Below are 16486 nucleotides of genomic sequence, written 5' to 3'. Positions count from 1 at the left end.
CAACATCAACATCATCATCAACATCTTCATCACCAACATCAACATTATCAACGATATCACCAACATCAACATCATCACCAACATCACCAACAACATCACCAACACCAACATCATCAACATCATCACCAACATCATCAACATCACCACCAACATCATCAACATCATCACAAACATCATCAACATCATCATCACCAACATGAACAACATCACCAACATCATCACCAACATCATCACCAACAACATCAACATCATCAGCAGCAGTGACATCAACATAGACTCAACACTGCCCATAGACTCAACACTGCCCATAGACTCAACACTGCACCATAGACTCACCACTGCCCATAGACTCAACACTGCCCATAGACTCAACACTGCACCATAGACTCAACACTGCCCATAGACTCAACACTGCCCATAGACTCAACACTGCACCATAGACTCAACACTGCACCATAGACTCAACACTGCCCATAGACTCAACACTGCCCATAGACTCAACACTGCACCATAGACTCAACACTGCCCATAGACTCAACACTGCACCATAGACTCAACACTGCCCATAGACTCAACACTGCCCATAGACTCAACACTGCACCATAGACTCAACACTGCCCATAGACTCAACACTGCCCATAGACTCAACACTGCACCATAGACTCAACACTGCCCATAGACTCAACACTGCCCATAGACTCAACACTGCACCATAGACTCAACACTGCCCATAGACTCAACACTGCCCATAGACTCAGCACTGCACCATAGACTCAACACTGCCCATAGACTCAACACTGCACCATAGACTCAACACTGCACCACTCACCCACACACACTCACCCACTCACCAACCCACTCACTCACCCACTCACCCACTCACTCACCCACCCACCCACCCACTCACCCACCCACCCACTCACCCACCCACCTACTCACCCACCCACCTACTCACCCACCACCCACCCACTCACCCACGCACTCACTTACCTATCCACTCACTCACCCACCCACTCATCCACCCACTCAGCCACTCACCCACTCACCCACCCACTCACCCACCCACCCACTCACCCACCCACTCACCCACACACTTATCTACCCACTCATCCACCCACTCACCCACCCACCCACTCACCCACCCATTCACCCACTCACCCACACACTCACTTACTTACCCACCCACTCACCCACCCACCCACCCACTCACCCACCCACCCACTCACCCATCACACACTCACCCACTCACCCACCCTGTCACCCACACTCATCAACACACTCACTCACCCATCCACCCACCCACTCACCCACACACTCTCACGCACCCACCAACTCACCCACCCACTCACCCACTCACCCACCCACTCACCCACCCACTCACCCACCCACCCACTCACCCACCCACTCACCCACACACCCACCCACTCACCCACCCTGTCACCCACACTCATCAACACACTCACCCACACACCCACTCACTCACCCACCCACCCACCCACTCACTCACCCACCCACCCACTCACTCACCCACTCACCCACCCACCCGACCACTCACCCACCCACCCACCCACTCACCCACCCACTCACCCACCCACCCACTCACCCACCCACTCACCCACCCACACACCCACTCACTCACCCACCCACCCAAACACTCACCCACTCACCTACCCACCTACGCACCCACTCATTCACCCACTCACCCATCCACCTACTCACTCACCCACTCACCCACCCACCTACTCACCATCTCACCCAGGCCATTCATAATCTTCATTTGGACTCAGCATCAACAGCACCCGGGGAAGCTTTGTCTGTGTGACAGCACTTGCCCCTACAGCCCTGCTGGAGGCTACCTGGCGAAGCTTTGTATGTGTGTGAGACACTGCACTTGCCCCTACAGCCCTGCTAGAGACTACCTGGGGGAGCTTTGTGTGGGAGTAACACTGCACTTGCCCCTACAGCCCTACTGGAGGCTACCTGGGGAAGCTTTGTCTGTGTGTGTGTGACAGCACTTGCCCCTACAGCCCTACTGGAGGCTACCTGGGGGAGCTTTATCTGTGTGTCTAAACTCAGCACTTGCCCCTACAGCCCTGCTAGAGGCTACCTAGGGGAGCTTTAGTAGTGGTGATGGTGGGGGTGATGGTGGGGCTGGTGGTGATGATGATGGTGATGATGATGGTGGTGGTGATGGTGAGCAGGTGATGATGATGGTGATGATGATGGTGGTGATGATGATGGTGATGATGATGGTGATGATGATGGTGATGATGATGATGGTGGTGATGATGATGGTGATGATGATGGTGAGCAGGTGATGATGGTGATGATGATGGTGATGATGATGATGATGGTCATGATGGTGATGATGATGGTGATGGTGGTGGTGATGATGGTGATGATTGTGATGATGGTGATGATGATGATGGTGGTGATGATGGTGATGATGATGATGACGGTGATGATGATGATGATGATGGTGATAATGATGGTGATGATGATGGTGATGATGATGACGGTGATGATGACGGTGATGATGATGATGGTGATGATGATGATGGTGATGATGATGATGGTGATGATTGTGAGCAGGTGACGAGGCATGGACAGCTTCAAGAAGAAGCTGGATGGACTGCGCATGGACGTGAAGTTCAAGCGAGCGGGAGAGGGACACACCCTCGCTGGGGCTGGGTAAGCAGCACCCACACATCCCCTAGGCCACACCCACACATCCCCTAGGCCACACCCACACACCCCCTAGGCCACACCCACACATCCCCTAGGACACACCCACACATCCCCTAGGCCACACCCACACACCCCTAGGCCAGACCCACACACCCCTAGGCCACACCCACACACCCCTGCCAAACCCACACACCTCTGCCACACCCACACATCCCCTAGGCCACACCCACACACCCCTAGACCACACCCACACACCCCTAGGCCACACCCACACACCCCTAGGCCACACCCACACACCCCTAGGCCACACCCACACATCCCCTAGGCCACACCCACACACCCCTAGGCCACACCCACACACCCCTAGACCACACCCACACACCCCTAGGCCACACCCACACACCCCTAGGCCACACCCACACACCCCTAGGCCACACCCACACTCCCCTAGGCCACACCCACACTCCCCTAGGCCACACCCACACTCCCCCTTGGCCACACACACTCCTAGGCCACACCCACACACCCCTAGGCCACACCCACACTCCCCTAGGCCACACCCACACACCCCTAGGCCACACCCACACACCCCCAGGCCACACCCACACACCCCTAGGCCACGCCCACACAGCCCTAGGCCACGCCCACATACCCCTAGGCCACGCCCACATACCCCTAGGCCACGCTGATACAGCCCTTAGGCCACACCCACACACCCCTAGGCCACACCCACACACCCCTTAGGCTACACCCACACACCCCTGCCACACCCACACACCCCTTTGGCCACACCCACAGACCCCCTAGGCCACACCCACAGACCCCCTAGGCCACACCCACAGACCCCCTAGGCCACACCCACACATCCCCTAGGCCACACCCACACATCCCCTAGGCCACACCCACACATCCCCTAGGCCACACCCACACATCCCCTAGGCCACACCCACACATCCCCTAGGCCACACCCACACACCCCTAGGCCATACACTCCTAGTCCACACCCACACACCCCTTAGGCCACACCCACAGATCCCCTAGGCCACACCCACACACCCCTAGGCCACACCCACACACCCCTAGGCCACACCCACACACCCCTAGGCCACTACCCCCTAGGCCACACCCACACACCTCAAGGCCACACAACACGAGGCCACACCCACACACCCCTAGGCTACACCCACACACACACCACTAGGCCACACCCACACACACACCACTAGGCCACACAGACACCACTAGGCCACACCCACACACCCCTAGGCCACACCCACACACCCCCTAGGCCACACCCACACACCCCATAGGCCACACCCACACATCCCCTAGGCCACACCCACACATCCCCTAGGCCACACCCACACATCCCCTAGGCCACACCCAAACACCCCTAGGCCACGGCCACACACACCATTAGGCCACGGCCACACACACCATTAGGCCACACCCACACACCCCTAGGCCACACCCACACACCCCCTAGGCCACACCCACACACCCCTAGGCCACACAACACGAGGCCACACCCACACACCCCTGCCACACCCACACTACACTAGGTCACACCCACACACCCCTAGGCCACACCCACACTCCCCCTTGGCCACACACACTCCTAGGCCACACCCACACACCCCTAGGCCACACCCACACACCCCAAGGCCACACAACACGAGGCCACACCCACACACCCCTAGGCCACACCCACACACACTACTAGGCCACACCCACACACACACCACTAGGCCACACACACACCACTAGGCCACACCCACACACCCTAGGCCACACCCACACACCCCCTAGGCCACACCCACACACCCCCTAGGCCACACCCACACATCCCCTAGGCCACACCCACACATCCCCTAGGCCACACCCACACATCCCCTAGGACACACCCACACATCCCCTAGGCCACACCCACACACCCCTAGGCCACACCCACACACCCCTGCCACACCTACACACCCCTAGGCCACACCCACACACCCCTAGGCCACACCCACACACCCCTAGGCCACACCCACACACCCCTAGGCCACACCCACACACCCCTAGGCCACACCCACACACCCCTAGGCCGCACCCACACACCCCTAGGCCGCACCCACACACCCCTAGGCCACACCCACACACCCCCAGGCCACACCCACACACCCCCAGGCCACACCCACACACCCCCAGGCCACACAAACACCCCTAGGCCACACCCACACACCCCCTAGGCCACACCCACACACCCCTAGGCCACACCCACACACCCCTAGGCCACACACACACACCCCTAGGACACACCCACACACCCATAGGCCACACCCACACACCCATAGGCCACACCCACACACCCCTAGGCCACACCCACACAACACGAGGCCACACCCATTCACCCCGAGGCCACACCCACACACTCCCTAGGCCACACTCACCCCGAAGCCACACCCACCCAGGCCAGACCCCACCCACCCCTAGGCCACACACCACCACGAGGCCACAACCCACTCACCCCCGAGGCCACACCCACCCCTAGGCCACACCCACCCCCTAGGCCACACCCACACACCCCTAGGCCACACACCACCACGAGGCCACAACCCACTCACCCCGAGGCCACACCCACCCCTAGGCCACACCCATCCCCGACCCCCTCATTGGACGTCACTCTAACCCCTCCCCCTCTCTCCCCCCTCCCCCTCCACCCCCAGGCCTGGCCAATCAGCTCCGCACGCCCCTCCAGGCCGCGCTGCCCCCCACGTGGGCAGCCAGAGGGCCGCCCTTGCCGCCCTCGCTCGTCAGCACGGGGGGGGCGGGGCCACGCAGGGGGGAGGGGCCACGGGGGGCGGGGCCACGCGGGGGGGAGGGGCCACGCGGGGGGGAGGGGCCACGGGGCTGGCCACCAACCGCCCAGTTAGCAGCGGAGTTGACCACGTCCAGCCAGGTAATCTCACACACACACTACACTACATATATTACACATATATACTATATATACATATATATTACACATATATTACACATATATACTATACATATATACTATATACATATATATTACACATATATACTATACATATATACACACATACAGACACACAGACACACACAGACTACACACATACATTAAACATATATATACTATACATATATACTATACACATACATTACACATATATATACTATACATATATACTATACACACAGACTACACACAAACATTACACATATATACACTATACATATATACTATACATATATACACATATACTATACATATACACACACTACACACAAACATTACACATATATACTATACATACATATACTATACATATATACTATACATATAACAACAACAACAACAACCGCCATTCGCCACTAAGTGGCGGTGACGTCACCACGACGCTTGTGCCAGGCTATGTGCACCCTGAGGCCACGTGAAGTGTCGAACGCCCGCTGGCAGGAGGTCACGGGGCAGACCCAGGTGCCACGGGTCGACTGACTGAGATGACTGGCTGATGCACCACCTGTGCCCCCTACTGTGCCAACCTGCTGTGCTTTAGCCACCCGGCGCTCCGCTCGCTGTTGTGAGCGTCGCTCCTCCGCCCTCCGTTGTTGTTGGAGGGCGACTGCCTCCAACTGCCCAGTAGCATCCTTCACGAGCCTCCTCCACAGAGGCCGATCTTGACACCGCTGGTACCAGTCATCGGCAAGTCCACTCAGCTCCACGTCCTCCTGTACCACATCACTCCATCTCTTCTCTAGCCCGTGCCGCGCCCGCTTAGCCCCCTCAATCCGGCCAAACAAAAGCTGTTTCGGCATGCGGTGGCTGGGCATGCGGGCTACATGACCCAGCCATCGCAGCCTTGCCTGCCGGAGGAGCTCACCGATGGGACCCTGCCCAGATCTTTCAAGGATTTGTGAGCTCCTCACACAATCCAGTCTGGTTAAACCCAGGATGGATCGTAGGCAGGCCAGCCTAAATGTTTCTAACCGGCGAAGATGTTCCATTAGGGGGGTCCACGTTTCGCAAGCGTAGAGAAGGGAGGGAATGACCGTGGCCGAGAAGACCTGAAGCTTAGTGCGGAGCGACAGACCAGGTAGCTTCCACACAGCGTTACGCAACCGATGAAAAGATATTGCCGCTCGACTGATTCGGAGTGAGACCTCTGCGGTTAAACTGGTGCCAGTCATAAGCACACTGCCCAGGTATGGGAAACTCTCCACTCTCTCCACAACTGCCCCATCACCGATTGGGAGTTGTGGGGGTGGAGTGTCCGATGGTACAAAATACCCAGGCAGGTGCTTGGTTTTGGTGGGGCTGATGGTAAGGCCCCACCTCTTAGTGGCACGCTCCAGTCTCAGCAGCAGCGTCTCCAACTCCTCCTCTGACTGAGCAGCTATTACCAAGTCATCAGCATACATAACGTGGTTGAGCAATAGGGAGCCATCCCTTGACCGCACCCGGGCATCGATTAGCCTCCCATTATATCTGTACCATATGGAGATTCCCCCGGTACAGCTATTGAAGGCTTCACGAACTACGTGGTCAAAATAGATGTTAAATAATGTGGGAGCCAGAGGACATCCCTGTCGCACCCCAAGGTGTACAGGGAATGGCTCTGACTCCCGGCCACGTAGTTTTACCCGGGCCCGCTCACCATCATGAAGGTCCTTAATGATCGTGAGCAGAGGGTCAGGTACTCCAAAAGCACGAAGAACGACCCAGAGCCCAGGCCTACTGATGGTATCATAGGCCTTGACCAGGTCAATAAAGCAGAGATGTAGGTCTTGTTGGAATTCCCTACACCTCTGCTGTAGCAGACGGACAGAAAATATGGCATCTGTGCAGGACCGCCCTTTCCTGAAACCGCATTGGGGCTCCGCAAGCCTCTCCTCAGCGTGCCTGGCAAGGCGATGCTGAATAATCCTTGCCAGGACCTTTCCCGGCACACTGAGGAGTGAGATGCCCCTGTAGTTGTTACAGTCTGTGCGGTCCCCCTTCTTAAAAAGGGGGACCACCAGGGCATCCTTCCAATCCTGCGGAACCCGTCCAGTGGTCCAGACTGTTGTTATGATGTCATATAGGGCAGTCTGTGCACAAACGCCACCCTCCCTCAGCATTTCGCTTGGAAGATCATCTCTGCCCGCTGCCTTTCCTGGTCTCAGACTCCGGATCGCCTTCAATACTTCCTCAGCAGATGGCACCTCAGCCAGCCACTCACAGGGGGTGACTTCATCCAATATTTGAGGCACCGCAGCCTCAGCAGGGTCATCCTCACTTTGTGCCACGATGTTTTCCTGGCTGAGGGATTTTCCCTCCCCCAGGACCTCACAGAAATGCTCAGCAAATCTGCGAACCTGTTCCTGGGGGTCGGAAATCGGATCGCCGTTTTTTCCCCTAATGATGGTAATAGGTGTGGCGCTGCAGGTTACTTTTTTGATGGAGTTAAATAGAGATTTGTGATCACGGGCCACTGAGGCAGACTCCATCTCCTCAGCAACCCGCGACCACCACCCATCCTTGCAGCGCCTCACGGCTCTCCGAACCTCCGAGCGAAGGCTGCGGTAAGCCTCCTCATTCTCTGACGTGGGACTCTGTAGCCGATGACAGTGGGCCTGTCGCTTTTTCTCAACCATCGTGAACAACTCCTCTGTCATCCAGGGTGTCTGGGGAGGTCTGGACCGCGTACCCAAAGCAGCCATTGCAGCTGCATGAGTCACAGTCCTAAACCTCGCCCATTTACCCTCGACATCAGGAGGAGTCTGGGACGATGCCAATCCCAGCCGCAAGCGATGATGAAATTCTCGCTTGCAACTTTCATCAGATAACTGAGACCAGGCCACTTTAGGTTGGAATGGGGTCCTGGGTGTACACCCACCACCGGAGTGGAAGAATGGCAGGCGAATCTTACAGATGACTAGTCGATGGTCAGAGGGCAGATCAGCTCCACGGTAGGTCCTGGTGTCAAGGACATGGGCTCGCATTCGCTGGTCCGTCACTATGTAGTCCAGCAGATGTTCTTGCTTGGACCCGGCATGCATCCATGATGTTGTGTGGATGCGCCGATGCCGGAACAGCGTGTTGGTAATTACAAGCCCATGGGCTGCACAAAAATCTAGCAGCCTCCTACCGTTGTTATTGAGCTGATCTGGCCCATGCCCTCCAATCACTCCAGGCCAGGTGCCAGTATCATGACCAACTCGGGCATTGAAGTCACCCAACATGATGACTCTATCCCGAGGGGCCACTTTAGCCAGCACCTGTGACAGGAGGTCATAGAAGGCATCTGACTCATCGGCTTTGCCTGCATCCCTCCACGGATGTTCATCTTCGGTGGGGGCATAAGTAACCACGACCACCATTCCTCGCCTCCGGTTGATGGGAAGGCGAGCCCAAAGTAGCCTGGGGCTTACAGCTTCCCACACCTCACCGCCACGCTCCCACGCCCCCTTCATTCTTTTGTTCAAAAGAAGACCCACACCCTGTTGTTTGGCAGTCTGCTGCCCCGAGTAGAGAACTGTCCACCCCTCATGGTGGCAGGAGCCAGAGCCGGTCCACCGGACCTCCTGAATGCCGCATAGATCCAGGCGGTACCGGTCCAGCTCCCGACAGAGGAGTGGCAGCCTCTCCTCTGCAGTGAGCGTTCGAACATTCCACGTGGCCAACCGTAGTGGCTTTTCGTTGTTTCTGGAGTAGCCCCGAGGGTAGGTATTCAATCTCCTGGCTCCGCCAATTGGGGTTTGGCCAGGAGACGTCATAGACGCCTGGCCCCCCGGGGCCTCCGGCACAAGCTTAGTTGTTACATATTTAAGTTTAATTCGTAGTTTCGTGGTAATTAATTGAAGGTGGAGGGGTTACCAGCCCCTCGCACCCGTCCAGAGCCCCCGTTTAGCCCCTGTGGTGGATACATATGCCATGAGGGGAGGAGCCAATCAAAATTGGATCTCCCCCCACAGCGCTGTCCACGACAGAGTTGCCCGTCCGGCACCGCGAGGAGGTAGGGGGTTGTTTTGCCGGACATATACTATACATATACACAGACTACACACATACATTACACATATATATACTACACACACACTACACACATACATTACACATATATATACTATACACACATATACTATACATATATACATATATACACACACATACAGACACACAGACACACACACAGACTACACACATACATTACACATATATACTATACATACATATACTATACATATATATACTATACACACACACACTACACACATACATTACACATATATATACTATACACACACACAGACACACACACAGACACACACGCACACAGACACACACAGACAGACACACACAGACACACACACAGACACACAGACACAGACACACACGGACACACACGGACACACACACACGGACACACACACACACACACAGACACACACACACAGACACACACCACACACACACACAGACACACACCACACACACACACAGACACAGACAGACACACACCACACACACACACACAGACACACACACACAGACACACACACACAGACACACACACACAGACACACACCACACACACACAGACACACACACAGACAGACACACACCACACACACACAGACACACACACGCACAGCCACCCACACACAGACACACACACACACAGACACACACACACACACACAGACACACACACAGACACACACACAGACACAGAGACACACAGACACACACACAGACACACACACACAGACACACACACACACACACACCCACACCACACACACAGACACACACACACACCCACACACACACCACACACACACCACACACACACACACACACTACCACACACACACACACACACCCACACACACACCACACACACACACACACACCACACACACACGCACAGACACACACACAGACACACACACACACAGACACACACACACAGACACACACACACAGACACAACACAGACACACACACACAGACACAACACAGACACACACACACAGACACACACACACACCCACACACGCACAGACACACACACACACACCACACACACACACACACAGACACACACACAGACACACACACACAGACACACACACACAGCAGTGCCGTGAGCGCTAACCGCTGCACCACCACTCCCCTCGCTGCTGCTGCTGGCCAAGGGCACTTGCCCCAACAGGAGAGCTACCTGGGGCGCCTTTGACTGTGCCTCTGTGTGGGACTGCGTCCATGCGTGCAGGATCGCTTGACCCCCAAAGCACCGCCAACGCCGGCAGGCAGGCTACCAAGGTGACTTAGTGGGGACCGACTTAGTCACTCAGTCACTCAGTCACTCACTCAGTCAGTCACTCAGTCACTCACTCAGTCAGTCACTCACTCAGTCACTCAGTCACTCAGTCAGTCAGTCACTCAGTCACTCAGTCACTCAGTCAGTCACTCAGTCACTCAGTCACTCACTCAGTCAGTCACTCACTCAGTCAGTCACTCAGTCACTCAGTCAGTCAGTCACTCACTCAGTGACTGACTGAGTGACCCCCAAAGCACCGCCAACGCCGGCAGGCAGGCGACCAAGGTGACTTAGTGGGGACCGACTTAGTCACTCAGTCACTCAGTCACTCACTCAGTCACTCACTCAGTCAGTCACTCAGTCACTCAGTCACTCAGTCAGTCATTGGTGTAGAGGCTTAGCTAATCACTCAGTCAGTCACTCAGTCACTCAGTCAGTCACTCAGTCAGTCAGTCAGTCAGTCACTCAGTCAGTCACTCAGTCACTCAGTCAGTCACTCAGTCAGTCACTCAGTCAGTCACTCAGTCAGTCAGTCAGTCTCTCAGTCAGTAACTCAGTCAGTCACTCAGTCAGTCATTGGTGTAGAGGCTTAGCTAATCACTCAGTCAGTCAGTCAGTCACTCAGTCAGTCACTCAGTCACTCACTCAGTCATTGGTGTAGAGGCTTAGCTAATCACTCAGTCAGTCACTCAGTCAGTCACTCAGTCACTCAGTCAGTCACTCAGTGACTGACTGAGTGACCCCCAAAGCACCGCCAACGCCGGCAGGCAGGCGATCAAGGTGACTTAGTGGGGACCGACTTAGTCACTCAGTCACTCAGTCACTCACTCAGTCAGTCACTCAGTCACTCAGTCAGTCAGTCAGTCACTCAGTCAGTCACTCAGTCACTCAGTCAGTCACTCAGTCAGTCACTCAGTCAGTCAGTCACTCACTCAGTCAGTCAGTCAGTCTCTCAGTCAGTAACTCAGTCAGTCACTCAGTCAGTCATTGGTGTAGAGGCTTAGCTAATCACTCAGTCAGTCACTCAGTCACTCAGTCAGTCACTCAGTCATTGGTGTAAAGGCTTAGCTAATCACTCAGTCAGTCACTCAGTCACTCAGTCAGTCACTCAGTGACTGACTGAGTGACCCCCAAAGCACCGCCAACGCCGGCAGGCAGGCGACCAAGGTGACTTAGTGGGGACCGACTTAGTCAGTCGGGAAACTCAGTCACTCAGTCAGTCACTCACTCAGTCACTCAGTCACCCACTCAGTCACTCAGTCACTCACTCAGTCAGTCACTCAGTCAGTCAGTCACTCAGTCAGTCACTCAGTCACTCAGTCAGTCACTCAGTCAGTCACTCAGTCAGTCAGTCATTGGTAGGCTTAGCTAGTCAGTCAGTCAGTCACTCAGTCATTCATTCAGTCACTCAGTCAGTCAGTCACTCAGTCATTCATTCAGTCACTCAGTCAGTCACTCAGTCACTCAGTCAGTCATTGGTGTAGAGGCTTAGCTAATCACTCAGTCAGTCACTCAGTCAGTCACTCAGTCAGTCGCTCAGTGACTGACTGAGTGGCCCCCAAAGCACCGCCAACGCCGGCAGGCAGGCGACCAAGGTGACTTAGTGGGGACCGACTTAGTCACTCGGGAAACTCAGTCACTCACTCAGTCACTCAGTCACTCAGTCAGTCAGTCACTCAGTCACTCAGTCACTCACTCAGTCAGTCACTCAGTCAGTCAGTCACTCAGTCAGTCACTCAGTCACTCAGTCAGTCACTCAGTCAGTCACTCAGTCAGTCAGTCATTGGTAGGCTTAGCTAGTCAGTCAGTCAGTCACCCAGTCATTCATTCAGTCACTCAGTCAGTCAGTCACTCAGTCATTCATTCAGTCACTCAGTCAGTCACTCAGTCACTCAGTCAGTCATTGGTGTAGAGGCTTAGCTAATCACTCAGTCAGTCACTCAGTCAGTCACTCAGTCAGTCGCTCAGTGACTGACTGAGTGACCCCCAAAGCACCGCCAACGCCGGCAGGCAGGCGACCAAGGTGACTTAGTGGGGACCGACTTAGTCACTCAGTCACTCAGTCACTCAGTCAGTCACTCAGTCACTCAGTCAGTCATTGGTGTAGAGGCTTAGCCAATCACTCAGTCAGTCACTCAGTCAGTCATTGGTGTAGAGGCTTAGCCAATCACTCAGTCAGTCACTCAGTCACTCAGTCACTCACTCAGTCAGTCAGTCACTCAGTCACTCACTCAGTCACTCACTCACTCAGTCACTCACTCAGTCAGTCAGTCACTCAGTCACTCACTCACTCACTCAGTCACTCACTCACTCAGTCACTCACTCAGTCACTCAGTCACTCAGTCACTCACTCAGTCACTCACTCAGTCACTCACTCAGTCAGTCACTCAGTCACTCACTCAGTCAGTCACTCAGTCAGTCAGTCACTCAGTCAGTCATTGGTGTAGAGGCTTAGCTAATCACTCAGTCAGTCACTCAGTCACTCAGTCAGTCACTCAGTGACTGACTGAGTGACCCCCAAAGCACCGCCAACGCCGGCAGGCAGGCGACCAAGGTGACTTAGTGGGGACCGACTTAGTCACTCAGTCACTCAGTCAGTCACTCAGTCACTCAGTCACTCAGTCATTGGTGTAGAGGCTTGGCCAGTCACTCAGTCGCTCACTCAGTCAGTCAGTCACTGGTGTAGAGGCTTGGCTAGTCAGTCAGTCAGTCACTCCGTCACTCAGTCACTCAGTCAGTCAGTCACTGGTGTAGAGGCTTGGCTAGTCACTCAGTCAGTCACTCAGTCAGTGACTCAGTCAGTCACTGGTGTAGAGGCTTGGCTAGTCACTCAGTCACTCACTCAGTCACTCAGTCACTCAGTCAGTCAGTCAGTCACTCAGTCAGTCAGTCACTGGTGTAGAGGCTTGGCTAGTCACTCAGTCACTCACTCAGTCAGTCACTCAGTCAGTCACTGGTGTAGAGGCTTGGCTAGTCACTCAGTCACTCACTCAGTCACTCACTCACTCAGTCACTCAGTCACTCAGTCAGTCAGTCACTGGTGTAGAGGCTTGGCTAGTCACTCAGTCACTCACTCAGTCACTCACTCACTCAGTCACTCAGTCACTGGTGTATAGGCTTGGCTAGTCAGTCAGTTACTCAGCCAATCACTCAGTCACTGGGTTAGTGACTGACTTAGCCAGTCACTCAGTCAGTCACTGGTGTAGACGCTTGGCTAGTCATTCAGTCAGTCATTCAGTCAGTCACTGGTGTAGAGGCTTGGCTAGTCACTCAGTCAGTTACTCAGCCAGTCACTCAGTCAGTCACTGGTGTATAGGCTTGGCTAGTCACTCAGTCACTCAGTCAGTCACTCAGTCAGTCACTCAGTCACTGGGTTAGTGACTGACTTAGCCAGTCACTCAGTCAGTCACTGGTGTAGACGCTTGGCTAGTCATTCAGTCAGTCATTCAGTCAGTCACTGGTGTAGAGGCTTGGCTAGTCACTCAGTCAGTTTCTCAGCCAGTCACTCAGTCAGTCACTGGTGTATAGGCTTGGCTAGTCACTCAGTCACTCAGTCAGTCACTCAGTCAGTCACTCAGTCACTGGGTTAGTGACTGACTTAGCCAGTCACTCAGTCAGTCACTGGTGTATAGGCTTGGCTAGTCACTCAGTCACTCAGTCAGTCACTCAGTCAGTCACTCAGTCACTGGGTTAGTGACTGACTTAGCCAGTCACTCAGTCACCCCCCTGTTGTTGTTGCCGCTGTCTGATTGGCTGACTATATTACCTTGCATCTCGTCTGTGATTGGCTCCTCACACCTCCCTCCCTCCTCCCCTGTGGTTATCTCTGATTGGCTCCTTCCTCCTCCCCTGTGGTTATCTCTGATTGGCTTCTCCCTCCTCCCTTGTGGGTTATCTCGTCCCTGATTGGCTCCTCCCCCCGTGGTTTATCTCGTCTCTGATTGGCTGCTCCCCCCTGTGGGTTATCTCGTCCCTGATTGACTCCTCCCCCCTGTGGGTTATCATGTCTCTGATTGGCTCCTCCCCCCTGTGGGTTATCTCGTCTCTGATTGGCTCCTCCCCCCCTGTGGGTTATCTCGTCTCTGATTGGCTCCTCCCCCCCTGTGGGTTATCTCGTCTCTGATTGGCTCCTCCCCCCTGTGGTTTATCTCGTTTTTGATTGGCTGCTCCCCCCCTGTGGTTTATCTCGTCCCTGATTGACTCCTCCCCCCTGTGGTTTATCTCGTTTCTGATTGGCTCCTCCCCCCCGTGGTTTATCTCGTCCCTGATTGACTCCTCCCCCCCCGTGGGTTATCTCGTCTCTGATTGGCTGCTCCCCCCCCCGTGGTTTATCTCGTCCCTGATTGACTCCTCCCCCCCCGTGGTTTATCTCGTCTCTGATTGGCTGCTCCCCCCCCCGTGGTTTATCTCGTCCCTGATTGACTCCTCCCCCCCCGTGGTTTATCTCGTCTCTGATTGGCTGCTCCCCCCCCCGTGGTTTATCTCGTCCCAGATTGACTCCTCCCCCCCCGTGGTTTATCTCGTCTGTGATTGGCTGCTCCCCTCCGTGGGTTATCTCGTCTCTGATTGGCTGCTCCCCCCCTGTGGGTTATCTCGTCTCTGATTGGCTGCTCCCCCCCGTGGTTTATCTCGTCCCTGATTGACTCCTCCCCCCCCGTGGTTTATCTCGTCTCTGATTGGCTCCTCCCCCCCGTGGTTTATCTCGTCTCTGATTGGCTCCTCCCCCCTGTGGTTTATCTCGTCTCTGATTGGCTCCTCCCCCCTGTGGGTTATCTCGTCTCTGATTGGCTCCTCCCCCCTGTGGGTTATCTCGTCTCTGATTGGCTGCTCCCCCCCGTGGTTTATCTCGTCTCTGATTGGCTCCTCCCCCCGTGGTTTATCTCGTCCCTGATTGACTCCTCCCCCCCCCCCCCCCCGTGGTTTATCTCGTCTGTGATTGGCTGCTCCCCCCCCGTGGTTTATCTCGTCTCTGATTGGCTCCTCCCCCCTGTGGTTTATCTCGTCTCTGATTGGCTCCTCCCCCCTGTGGTTTATCTCGTCTCTGATTGGCTCCTCCCCCCTGTGGTTTATCTCGTCTCTGATTGGCTGCTCCCCCCCTGTGGTTTATCTCGTCCCTGATTGACTCCTCCCCCCTGTGGGTTATCATGTCTCTGATTGGCTCCTCCCCCCCGTGGTTTATCTCGTCTCTGATTGGCTGCTCCCCCCCGTGGTTTATCTCGTCTCTGATTGGCTCCTCCCCCCTGTGGGTTATCTCGTCTCTGATTGGCTCCTCCCCCCTGTGGTTTATCTCGTCTCTGATTGGCTCCTCCCCCCTGTGGGTTATCTCGTCTCTGATTGGCTGCTCCCCCCCGTGGTTTATCTCGTCTCTGATTGACTCCTCCCCCCCGTGGTTTATCTCGTCTCTGATTGGCTCCTCCCCCCCCGTGGTTTATCTCGTCTGTGATTGGCTCCTCCCCCCTGTGGGTTATCTCGTCTCTGATTGGCTG

The 16486-nt window shown here is 55.1% G+C and overlaps 1 protein-coding gene across 2 annotated transcripts in view; it reads left to right on the top strand.

Annotated features, from left to right (window-relative positions):
• The window catches only part of LOC116937777 (uncharacterized), a 41385-nt gene that overhangs the window by 10409 nt on the left and 14490 nt on the right, over positions 1 to 16486 (top strand). For both annotated transcript variants that reach the window (XM_076064978.1, XM_076064977.1), the window contains exons 2-4: positions 2593 to 2691; positions 5397 to 5629; positions 10953 to 11002. In XM_076064978.1, coding sequence (XP_075921093.1) covers positions 2603 to 2691; positions 5397 to 5629; positions 10953 to 11002 — 372 coding nt within the window. In that variant the 5' untranslated portion in view covers positions 2593 to 2602. The remainder of the gene's footprint in view (positions 1 to 2592; positions 2692 to 5396; positions 5630 to 10952; positions 11003 to 16486) is intronic.

The sequence above is a fragment of the Petromyzon marinus genome, unplaced genomic scaffold, assembly GCF_048934315.1.
Source record: "Petromyzon marinus isolate PM22_M1 ecotype Great Lakes invasive population unplaced genomic scaffold, UKy_Petmar_22M1.pri1.0 PM_Scaffold_95, whole genome shotgun sequence".
Lineage (NCBI taxonomy): Eukaryota > Metazoa > Chordata > Hyperoartia > Petromyzontiformes > Petromyzontidae > Petromyzon > Petromyzon marinus.
The sequence above is the reverse complement of the archived record's forward strand: the minus strand, read 5'-3'. Positions and strand labels throughout refer to the sequence as shown.